This window comes from Pollachius pollachius (assembly GCF_949987615.1).
Source record: "Pollachius pollachius genome assembly, chromosome: 16".
Classification (NCBI taxonomy): domain Eukaryota; kingdom Metazoa; phylum Chordata; class Actinopteri; order Gadiformes; family Gadidae; genus Pollachius; species Pollachius pollachius.
This window is the reverse complement of record NC_136949.1, coordinates 12957820-12970247: the sequence shown is the minus strand read 5'-3', so window position 1 is coordinate 12970247 and position 12428 is coordinate 12957820. Positions and strand designations below refer to the sequence as shown.

The window sequence follows — 12428 nt, the reverse complement described above, 5'->3', positions numbered from 1 at the left end:
CACACGCACATACCAGTCCCCAGGTGTGATTTGCCAGCTGTCCTTTGAAGGGAACAGAAGAGCCACCTCTGGAGCACAGAGGGGACAAGGCGGGACAAATAGAGCGCCGTGTGTGTCAAAATTGTGTGTGTGTGTGTGTGTGTAGGGTGGGGGGAGGGGGGGGGGGTTGGCATTCAATATGATTCCAGCACACTGGCACCGCTGTCCACCTGTATGCAAATGTGGCCTTGTGTGTGTGTGTGTGTGTGTGTGTGTGTGTGTGTGTGTGTGTGTGTGCGCGTGTGAGAGAGAGTTGAGGGGGTTACGGACCGTTAATGATTCCCCCCTGCTGCCCTTCTTTCACACAATGGCCCGGAGAGAGGGAGGCCTGTAGCGGCCCTGGGCTGGGCGCTACCTGCCAGGGAAGCATCCATGGATAATGTGCAGCTGGAGGTGTGATCGCATGGATGGCTGACGCCAGTGCAACCTCCCTGTTGCCTCACTGCCTAATCACTCCATTTGTTTGGTCCTTTTTGAGGTGAACTATCATCAATGTTGTAGAAAAACGGTGCGGCAGGAGGTTTCCCTTGGCTGCGTTATGTGGGGTTGTGGTGGCTTTTGGATGGTTACATCCAAAGGGTGGATAGGAAATGGGTTTGTTTAGGAGGTGAGGAGTAGGCGACGTGAATGTTGTGAACAGCCCCACTGATTCAGTTGCTCTTCACCGGTCCCATGGTTGCCACCAAATTAAGTCACATGGTTACCACCGTACCGGGAGCTCGTCCAGCCTCCATTAACTAGTGCCAACCTTGTTGCCACACCTTTTGAGAAGTCGTTTACTAGATAAAGTAGCAGATGGCCACCAGTTAATGGTGGCAGTAGCGCCTTCCTCAATGGCGAGGTACCATGTTGTTGCCAACTGTTAATAAAGTAAACTTCTTCAAGGCCCCTTTGCACACTATAGTAACCACTCCAAACACACAAAATACTCCATGCATGTCGGTAACCTGCTGAATTTCCTATTTCCAGTGAATATGGGTGTTGAGTCCAAACCAACACCAATACCCGTGCAGTCGGTATTCCTGCAGTCGATACACCCACTACCGACTGCAGACTGGACTCCCCTTGACGGGGTCCAGCCCAACGGTCTCTGACCCTGCGTCCCGCTCAGCATCTGTGGCGTCTTATCGGTTCCCCGTGGATTTACGAGGTCCCCGCGCCCAAGCTGCTGCTGTGGAATGTGGCGAGAGGAGCCACCTCGCCTCAACCGGCTCTGCTAGGGTTTAGAGGAGAGGAACATCTGAAGCACCCCAAAGCCCCCCCCCCCCACCCATCCTCCTGGTCTTTTATTATAGACACAGCGTATCCCTCTTATCGGCTTCCTTTTTGTTTGTCGGATGGGCGATAGCGTAAGATAAGGTCTTCACGTGGAATGGCAGAGCCCCCACGCACATCCACACACACACACACACGCGCGCACACACACACACACACACACACACACACACACACACACACACACACACACACACAGACACGTGCACAAACACATACACAGACACAGACAGACACACACACAGACACGTGCACAAACACATACACAGACACAGACAGACACACACACAGACACATGCACAAACACATACACAGACACATACACAGAGAGTAACACACACACAGACAGACAGACAGACAGACACACAGACAGACGTACACACATACACACACACCCATGTACACTGACACGTGCACACAAACACACAGGCACACACTATCATCACCTTCCATTGCTTGTTTTCTGTTGAAGCTCGCTATCTGTAGTCCTGTCTGTCACATGCCGCCAACTCGGGAGAGGACGGCTATCCTGTTTGAGGAAATGAAAACACACATTAAACAGGGCACAGCCCATTGATAAAGAACTTGCAGAGGAAGTTTTACAGGTACAACCAACATCGGAGATCGTAACATTGCATACCTGTTTGTCTTCCATGTGCATGCAGTACGCAAGTGTCAACCTCAGCTTTTACGCTACATTTGGTTGAGTTCCATTGTTTGATATTGAGCCAATGGATGTTATTTTGATCAAAGGTGGTTCAAAATAACTGCAGATTTAAAGGTAAAGGGGTGACAGTAGCTCAGGAGGTAGAGCGGGCTGACTGGTAAACGTGAGGTTGCTAGTTCAAACCCTGGCTCCTCCGAGAGTGGAGACGTCCCTGAGCAAGACAACTCGACCTGATTGCTCCTGACGAGCTGGCTGTCGTCCTGTTGACTCCGCCGTTGGTGTATGGTTGTATGTTAATGTAAAGGTGCATCCTCAGTGAAACAACCTCAAACCAGGAACAAGTCATGCATACATAGATACGAACATCAAGCCCTTTCTTTCATCATGTCACACAAAATACATGACCTGGGAGATGATAATGACCTGATTAGATCTCAGTTGCTATAGTTTGTTGTCATTAAGATTCACAATCCAAATTTCAAGGGTTGAACTTGCCTGTCACTTACACATTGTGTAAGTGACAGGCAGTGTGCAATGGAAACATCTCATTTCAAATGTACTTTTCATTTCAAACCCATTTTCAACAGTTACAAATTTAACGTCTATAAAATATATAAAACATCTCAACCTAAATCACTTTGTTGTGCATGAGAGTGGTGGGGCCCCTATCGAGAACAGTTGTACATCTTGGTTTTAAGTTTCTATAGGAGTTCAAGCGTAATGATGCCATTAGGCATCTGAACATAGAGGTGAGGCGAGGTTAAATATGAGGTGTGGCTGGAGCCATCAATAACATTCAGAACGGAGCGTGGCTTTAGTCACAATACGTTTCTCTTCACTTTGTCTTCATTCATTTCTTTCCTTTCTTCTTACCTGTAATGTTGCGTAACCAAAGTCGTCCGGCAGGAAATACAAACTTCATGCTTGAGGACACATAAACACAACACAGTGCAGGGATGGGATAAGGGAATACAGGGCATAAGGGCATCAGCAGACACCTTCATGGCTGGGCTTTAAGGGTTGCTTTAATAGTGGGCTTTACATGAGAACGTCTTGTTTTATGGACCTAAAGTATCTAGCAAAATATCTTAGGCGACTTTCTATGGAGAGCGTGTAGCTATGTCCTTTTTTTTGTGTTGATTTGAATCAACACCAATGAAAAGCGTTGTGGGGTTTAATATTGATGAGTCCACTACAGGAATAGTACTTGGAACTGAGACCAACGTAGGTTCAAAGGATTTAATGTGAACATACATTTACTGAAACCAATAACATACTGACCTTGTGTAAATGGACAAAGGCACCCGTTTGTTCTGTTGTTAAGACGGAAGAAGAAACAAATCAAACCAGGGGACATCTTTCACAATAGATTTATGGAATTTCTGTTTCCTGTTAAATCAAATGGCTACTTTGTAAGGTAAATGGTAGCATTTCAGCAGGGTTAAAATCCACACAAGACAAAGTAGTTCGATGTTTTTTTTAAATACAGCCTAAACAAGGTGTTGGATTGATGGTGTTTATATGATCCATGTTGGTCGACTGTATTAGTTCTGTATTAGTCTAGGCACCTGCTAGGGTTTAAGTAGTCATGATTTCATAAAACTTGAAAGAGGCATCCCTGAGGATTTTAAACATGATCATAAGTTGAATTAACACCGCCAAGCACTGTGTTGTTTTAAAGCCTGTACATTGTCCGCTGCCCAGAGCCTAGAGAGACAGAAAATGATGTGAAAATAAAATCTGATTCCATATCCTATTCTAAATAGTTACATGTAATCTAATTATTTTGTCCACAAAAATAAAGAAATAAAGGCATGCACACACACACAGACACACATTTGAGTACGCACACACACACACACACACACACACACAAACACATAAATACACACACACACACACACCCACACATACACACACAAACACAAACACACACACACACACACACACAGACATAAACACTCACCATCACACAAACACACACACACAAGCACACACTGGCGCACATAGACATATGGACAACATATACAGTTCCCCCAAAAACAGTTGAAAAGATAAAAGAGAATCGACCTGCCTGGCCCGACACGCTGGGTAGAAGATCTGAAAGGTGAAGAGCCATGAAAAATGGATGAGAGAAGAAACCCACCTCACATACCAGCAGCCCCCCTCTCACACACACGCACACGCACACACACACACCGCTCTCCCGTAAGCTGGCTAACCCCCCACAGAGCTGCAACACCCCTCCCACTCTTAATCCACCCTCTCTCTCTCTCTCTCCTTCTCTCTCTCTCTCTCTCTCTCTCCCTCTCACTCTCTCTCTCTCTTTCTCTCTTTCTCTCTCTCTCCCTCCCTCTCTCTTTCTCTCTCTCTCTCTCTCTCGCTCTCTCTCTCTCTATCTCTCTCTCTCGCACACGCACACACACACTGAAGGAAAAACACCTATTCATGTATAAGACATATGTGATTGGTTGTCTGTGTGTTATTTGTATGCGCACATACACACACAACTGCGCTCACACACACGTATGCACACTCATACACCACACAATGACAGGGTCGCATAAACACAAAAGAATGAGTAAACACACACACATGCACAGACACACACACACACACACAGACACCAACACACATTTATAGCTACTTGTGACAGTGTGACAGGGTGTGAAATGTTCCAGTGGAAGCGCCTGTAGCTGCTCAGGCTATCGCTAGCCTTCTTAAAGTCCTATCTGATGACATGGCAGTCGTCTGATGAGAGGAAGACCCAGCGAGACAAGGAGCTGTGGGAGTAGGGGGTGGAGGCAGCAGAGGCACTGCATATAAATTGGGCCATTATTTTAGAGTTTAATATATTACTGAATACTATACTAGACCTATCTGGTTTTCCTTAAATTCATGTTGTTTTATGTCTGTCTGTCTTTTCTTTTGTTTTTGTTCATTTTTGTTTTCTGTTCAGCCAGACAGGTGAATTCAGACTGGAGAGAGGGAGAACAGGCAGGACGCTTGACCGAGTGCAACAGCTCAGCTAAATCCGACGTCAACAAACAATTGTCAATAAGCGAGGAAACGATAAATTCCAGTCTTCGGGTTAGAAAAATAAACTTGACAGATGTGTGTGTGTGTGTGGGGGGGGGGGGGGGATCCGAGAAAAACTGTTTATTTTTTCCCATTCCGACATGAACAAACCCACCTCGACAGCCTCGTATTACATTGTGTTTTGTTACCAATATTTTGCAGACGGTCAGTGATGGGACTGGATGCGACGTTCGCTCGAGTCCGTTTGAAGTAGCCTACTAACAATCCGGTGTGATAGGACATTCACGCGTCGTGGTGCTACTCTACAGAAGAGGGCGCTGTGAACTACCGCAATGTAGGTCTCTAGGACATGGACCGGAGTGTAGTACCTCACCGTGATGGCTGGCTGCGGCGGTGTCTTGATTTGATACCGAGCCAAGGTCACAGAATGTCAATTGGCTTTATATTTAGAGCGGGGAAGCTCATAAGGTTTTGATATAATTAGGATGAATGGCGCAGTGGTCCACGATATATGGGATACCTATCCCGTGCGAATGAAGCAGGACCTATTTCTTTGAACTGTTTACTAAGTTAAATTGCTCTCGGCCACAACTGATTACTTAATGTACTATTTTCCACTCAATGGAAAGCCCTTTTGCCTTTGCCTTGTTGAAAATAGTGGCAAAGCGACCAAAATAAGAAAAATAAAATAAAAGGTTCAGCATTATTTTATTATAATCATATTATTTCAGGTGCATGTTAATATTGGCGGACTTATTGGTTTTTTAATTTTTATAAACTATATTCTTCGCACACAATGCCACAATGCAGTTCACCTAATTCAAACCCGGGGATAACCAGGGATAAACCTATGCAATTGAAGTTTTGGCACACCATAGTCCGCCCCTTAATCCGGTTGGCTCAGAGTCTGCCCGCAGGCGAATTTCTAAGTGGTTTATTGAGCTGCCAATCAAAGTAGACATCCTCTCCTCAAGCGTGCTGTGCCTGCGAAGCCCTTCAGTTGCCGTGTAGAGTGATTTGACGGAGGGAGACTCTTGTGGATGGGCCAGCACTACGCTGAAATCGGCTGCTCGCCTTTGCTAAACACGCATGTAATGTTTCGGTGGAATTTGAACGTGGAATCTGCTGGAAACAAATACGACCGTGCGCTTTTGCATGTCAGGAACGGAGGAATTGGTCGCTGGTCCACGGCCGCATATCGTTTTTTTTCTTCAAATTTCCCCCTATGTCACATGTAATTAATCGAAGGCATGTGGAATCGCACAAGGATTAGGAATTGCCTCCCATTAGTGTGTCTGCTGTTGACGTTATGGACGAAGGTAAGAGAAGGTGGAGGGGGGCTGGGCGGTTGTTCATGTTTTCCAAATATTGTGCTAAATTATTAGGATGGGTGTTAAAGTAGTCAATGTCAAAAGTTGGTGGGCGTATGCTAATTTATTTGCTCTGTTAATATTGCATATTCACGAACGCATGCACCGGTAATTGAAATACACGTAGCCGTCAGAATGGGATAATGTTACCATGACAAGATTTGTCTGAGGGAATTAATATAGGCTCATCTCCATTTTGTTGAAATACTGTATCATCCACGTTTTTTTAAAAAAAAACAGGGCCCTGCATGCACAAGTTGTAAGTTAGGCTAAATGGTATCAATTGCCTCCTACACTGCTTAATATCGGTCCCCCTGCATATTATAGTAGCCTCATTGACTGTACAACGTCTATTCGCATGCATTCACTGAAATATTGGAGCAAAGGGTGGTGAATTTAACATCTTTACAATTGGCTCCTTGAAATCCTGGATCTCTATTAATATCTTGTTTTTGTTCCGATTGCACGCGCTTTAGTCGGCCGTTCCGTTTTACGCATGCGATGGTGCTCTTCATTTTTTTTTTACCTTTTCTTTTTTTTATTATTATATTTTTAGGTGTCCCAGTCAACCGGCTATTTTGAGCTCCAGTTGATGGCCGTAGATAATGTAAATGGCGAGTTGGCGGACGGGGAATGCTGCGATGGCACAAGGAACTCCAAGGACCGGCGCTGTAGTCGAGACGAGTGCGACATTTACTTCGAAATGTGCCTTAAGGAGTATCAGATGGAGGTCGTCACGGACGGCAAGTGCACCTACGGATCTAAATCGACACCCGTACTCGGTGGAAATACCTTTTCTTTCAAGAGCTCCAAAAACCCTAATAAATTCGACGACGCTGGAAAGATCATGATCCCCTTCCAGTTCGCCTGGCCGGTGAGTTCTCCCCATCTTAAATCAAGTCACCCACATGAATGATCGCATGCTGTTTATTAATCCAGTGGTTGCAGTGGTGGCTCCCCGAATGTCACTTGGTGCTTTTCCTACAGTTGCCTTGTATGATGTTGGCTTTGTTCCAATTCATGACATTGCACCTGCCCAGTCAATAATAGGCCAATCCCTGTGTGTGTTTCAGCTAATCGATTGGTGGTTGGGTGATTATTTTATCTTGGTTCTTGATGTGGTGCTGGGCGCCACTTAAGCTGTTCATAGTAATGCTAGGTCCTCGATGCCCCCAAGCAGAGCTATTGGATGTTCTGGCACCTTTTCTTTTAATGCACCCTACGGCTTCTCTTTATAGCTTCCCGGGAGCCAGGTGCCCCCTTTTGGTGCAATTAAACTAGCCTACCGTGAATGACTGATTGTCGGGGGGATTAAAACGGGACTACAGTCACCAATGACACCGATTTAACGCCATTTTGCAATGGGTGACCATAAATGGTGTTCTATGTTGTCCTGAAAGAACCTAGTGTTTTATTAGAGATTATTATTGGTGGCGTTCACTACTGATTAACATATAATCCACCAATTCATCTTCGTTTCCATGTAATTGCTTGTTTAATTGTGGTGTTGCATAACAGAGTGCCTCCTTGAACAGTCCATTTTCCTTACCTGAGCCCTGGGTATGAATTATATATAAGGATACCCCCCCCCCCCCCCCCCCCCCCCCCCCCATCTGGGATCGCCAGTTAACTATCCCTAGATAAATATCCCTATTATTGGACATTTACAGTGTTGGCAAGCTAATCATCATTTCTTCATTTTAGGGGTACAATCTGCCTTGAAGTTACATATTTCTAATACTGGCCTTGGCTGCATCATTCCACAAATGAATGGGCCAAAGATGATGTGTAAAATGAGTCCAGGCAGTCCATCCTTTCTTTGTGCCCCCTGGTTAGCGGGCTAACGATGAGGAGACTGTATTCCTTTAAGGGTCCTCCGCCTGGAGAGGCTGGGAGGGTCTATGCGTGCGTCTTGGGTGGATGAAGGGGCTCCATTTCCCTGCCAGAATCACAAGGTGGGGGGGACAGGGGGGGCCGCCTGCTTCATGGCATTCGCTGCCACTCTCCCTGGAGAGACCAGCGATGCCCACTTTGTAGTATCTGTTGACCGTCTAGTTCTGCCCTGATGCTGTCGTAGACACATACACACACGCACACACACACTTGATCAAAGTCATCTTGTAGACTCGCATAAGTGCCAATTTAGAAAATCAAGAGAGCAATCATCTTAGGCAGAAAGCTTTTCTGAGTCTTGCTCGTAAGGCCATTATTTTACTTCTGCTCCTCTGATGATAACTACAATATTGAATTCAAGCCTTTATTTAAGCTGGCAAGAGCATAGACGTTTCCCTCATTAGCCAGGATCTCGAGATACAGAGATATGCAGAGTTACACAAATCAAAGCGTGTGTCTGTGTGTGTGTGTGTGTGTGTGTGTGTGTGTGTGTGTGTGTGTGTGTGTGTGTGTGTGTGTGTGTGTGTGTGTGTGTGTGTGTGTGTGTGTGTAAATACTGCTCAAGTCTTATTGATGGTTAAGGTAATGGAAGCCCACACTGTTTTGGAATTTAAAAATAAACGTTATTCAGACCAGCGTCTGATTGGCCAAGGGATACTTCCTTTACTCGGTTTCATTTGAGAGAGCACAAGTCATCATACTTCCATTTGGTCATTAATGACATTACTGACGGACTCCTCTATCCCTCCTTGCCATCTTCCTCCCTCCCTCTCCGTCTCTCATCCGTTTCTTACAAGCCAGCCTGCAGCTGTTATTAATTCATGTCAACTACGTCTCCTGCTCTCTTCCACAGATTTTGCAGTTGGTTAGTACTTTTCTTGACTACTGATGCGGAGCACAATCCTATTTGGAATATAAAGCATGTCCGATCCCATACGTTCTAGACAGCCACCAAAACGCCACGCCTCGTTGATCTCCTATAATCCTGGATGTCTCTTTCAGGAACATGAGGGTGACGTATAACAAGGAGCAGGCAGAGAGATGCGTGCCTTTTTTTTAAAGAAAGTGAAGCTAGGGTGTGTTGCCATCCCAGGAGTGTTTAGGTTCCTCTGTCCTATCTTTGCTATATCTCTTCACTTCATTGCTCGCTGAGATAGGGAGCACATAGAGCCATCTTTTGCGTGACTGCTTGCTCGCCTGCATGCACTTCATACATTGTGAGAAGGATGCAGAAACACGAGGTAGCCGTTTCCGCTATGCCCGGCATCACCTGATAGGGGAGCGTAAGGTTGGTAGGGTCGTTGCTAGGAGATGATTAGGTAGACCTCCAGTAAACAATGGTCCTCCGTTGTCGTGGCGCTGAGCTCTGTTTGTTGATTTTTTGGGGCCTTGGGGAGTCCTACCTATCGTTCTGCTTATTATTGGTGAGCAAGGGATAAACATTGTAATTGGTCATGGCCATAAATGGGCAAGCCATAGGCCATATGGCAATATTGTCACATAAAAGGTATTAAAGTCAATGAATAAAAGTATAGCGGTCAGAAACCAAGGCAAGTGTGCCATCTTTTCTAAAGAGAACATTGCGCTATTTTAGTTAGTACAGGGATTTTATGATATAATTGAGTCCCCTGTGAATTGGCCACTTTTCTGCACTTAACTCATTATCCATACACTGCAGAGTCTTAGTGGAGTGGTTTGGACAGCATATATTGTGCAAATGACTGGCTACCAATTAATCACTTCAGTTGGATCCATTCAGCAAATGAGGAGTATGGAGAGAGCCAAACGATGGTGGGCGACATGGATAATGTGCAAGAATTGGTTAAGGGATAGCAGTAATTCTCATTAACAGATGAAGGTGTAACCATTACAGACTCCTTGATACTCTCACATAAATGGCAGTTTTTACATATAACATTGAACCGCTCTGTGTAGACACATTTTGTATTCTGTATCAAACAATCCACAATCCAAAGACTGGGCAGTTAAATATCACATACTGATTATTGGGATATAGTTATGATGTATGGGGCAACACACCACTGATTGGTTGTGAAGGCCTATGGTTGTGGGGGGGGGGGGGGGGTTTACAGTGTCTAACGTGTTGGAAAGATAAAAGGGTAAAGATGTTGAGCTCGTTCTTAATCTAAATTTTGTACATATTCTTACTTCTCGTTATGACAATATGTTGTGGCATGGTTGATGCAAAGCCTGTATAGTTGACGGCTAGTTAGTAAAAATCCTAGTATGGTCTGAAGTGTAATGGTTTAAAGTCGAACTGTTTAAATGTTCACTCTCACCCTGAACAGAATCAGAGGGTACGTTGGTTGATTCTGCAATGCTGAAACATTGTAACACCTCAGAAACTGACCTCCCCGATGACGTGCTAAACAAACGTGAAGTATCCTGCACTGCAGGGAGGTAGTGCCAGATAGACCTGCCTACCATTTCACTCCATTAAAGATTTCGACTCTTGGCAATGTCTATGTTGTTTCCGTTGCGTGCCAACTAAGATGCATTGCATTGTAGTATTGACTTGGATGTGGCCAGTTGCCCATTCAAAGCCCAAATAGAAAGGTGTGTGTGTGTGTGTGTGTGTGTGTGTGTGTGTGTGTGTGTGTGTGTGTGTGTGTGTGTGTGTGTGTGTGTGTGTGTGTGTGTGTGTGTGTGTGTGTGTGTGTGTGAGTGTACTTTTATAACTGTATACATTTTAAAACTTTAAATCAACTGCTTGATACGTTGGAGAAACATTTAACCAGTGTCAACGGTCTTGTTCTCCACTGTAAAGCGGTGTAATACATTTAAGAGCCTTTTGTTTTTGTTAGGAGCATGGACCACATGTGACTGCGCTTGTGCATTAGGTGCCTGGAGGACACCCCCCTTAATGGTCTCTGGTGGTGCTTAAGTGACGTGACACCTGAGACCCTGAGTCTTGTGTCGCTGCCCCCGGTACACCCGGTTCCGCTACACCTACATCGCAGATGGAGTGGAAAAAGGGCCGCTGCCAAATATGCCCGCACACCGATATTTCAAAGTCTGTTTCTCTTTACTTATTAATGGAGACGGGGTCGGCTCGCAGAGCTCCGGGAAGCACAGCCGTGGGTCATGGTGGTAGCAAAGCTTCACTAATGTAGACGCGTGTGTGTTGTGTAGGCCGGACAATGTAATGGTTTCCGAGTAGAACGATGCTAATCAATGACCCACAGCCCATTAAAATGATAAGAAGCTCCTCACAAGTGTCAGTCCAGCCATCAATAGGCGCTTGCCTTTGTTGGTGTACACAACCGTTGATGTCCAAAAAGTTCAGAAGAACAAATCACAGGTCTGTTCTGTTCACCATAATTAATTTCCACATCAAATGAAATCCACTGTCAATCTTTCCCCCCGAAGCACATTATAATCCTCTACCTCTCAGATTCAAAACAGGTGGAATCTCAGAGCCTTTCCTTTAACCTTGTTCCAGCTTTACACATTTCAGGCCTAGACAGTTTCTGCTTTAGCACTCCTCCAATTCAAGGAAGGCTAAACTGGGCGTGAGAAAGACGTATGCTTTTCTTTCTTCTTCACAGCTGAATTTGCATCGAACACAACTAACGAGATTGCCAATATGTTATTCTATTCAAGAATTCCCCACAGCTGTAGAACTATTAAGAAACTTTTCCCTTGGAAAGTTGTTTGTGTGATATCTGTACAGCATCTCTACTGTGTGTGTGTGTGTGTGTGTGTGTGTGTGTGTGTGTGTGTTTAATTAGTGCTGGCACGCTGAGGGCTGTGTTGTATGGAGGCTGCATGGTTATTGAAAGTCCTGTTGGCATAGTAGCGTCATGCTCAATGGGCCGTGTGTGTACACAGTCGCATTGGGAGCGTGGGCCAATTGCCTTGCGTTCTGCGTGGCGTCTCTTGGCACCGCTCCCCGAGTGAGCGAATGTGGCCAGATCCCTGCTCACCCAACGGAGCCTGGAGAGGTTGTGCAAGTCTTGGTCTTTCAATTCTTCAATATCTTACGTCTTCCCCCAGAAATCAATCTATAATTCAATTGTTTTTATCAATGGCTTTTTTGTAATTATTAGCTGAAAATGCTAACCCTAACTGAATGTACCACTCGACTTCTCGCCATGGTCTTGGTGCTGAAGTGCTCTTCTGTC

At 45.2% G+C, this 12428-nt stretch overlaps 1 protein-coding gene across 2 annotated transcripts in view; it reads left to right on the top strand.

Moving 5' to 3' along the window:
* Positions 1-6045: 6045 nt before the first annotated feature.
* Positions 6046-12428, top strand: part of jag2b (jagged canonical Notch ligand 2b) — a 34913-nt gene continuing 28530 nt past the window's right edge. For both annotated transcript variants that reach the window (XM_079753915.1, XM_079753914.1), the window contains exons 1-2: positions 6046-6339; positions 6947-7264. In XM_079753915.1, the coding sequence (XP_079610041.1) occupies positions 6271-6339; positions 6947-7264 (387 nt within the window). In that variant the 5' untranslated portion in view covers positions 6046-6270. The remainder of the gene's footprint in view (positions 6340-6946; positions 7265-12428) is intronic.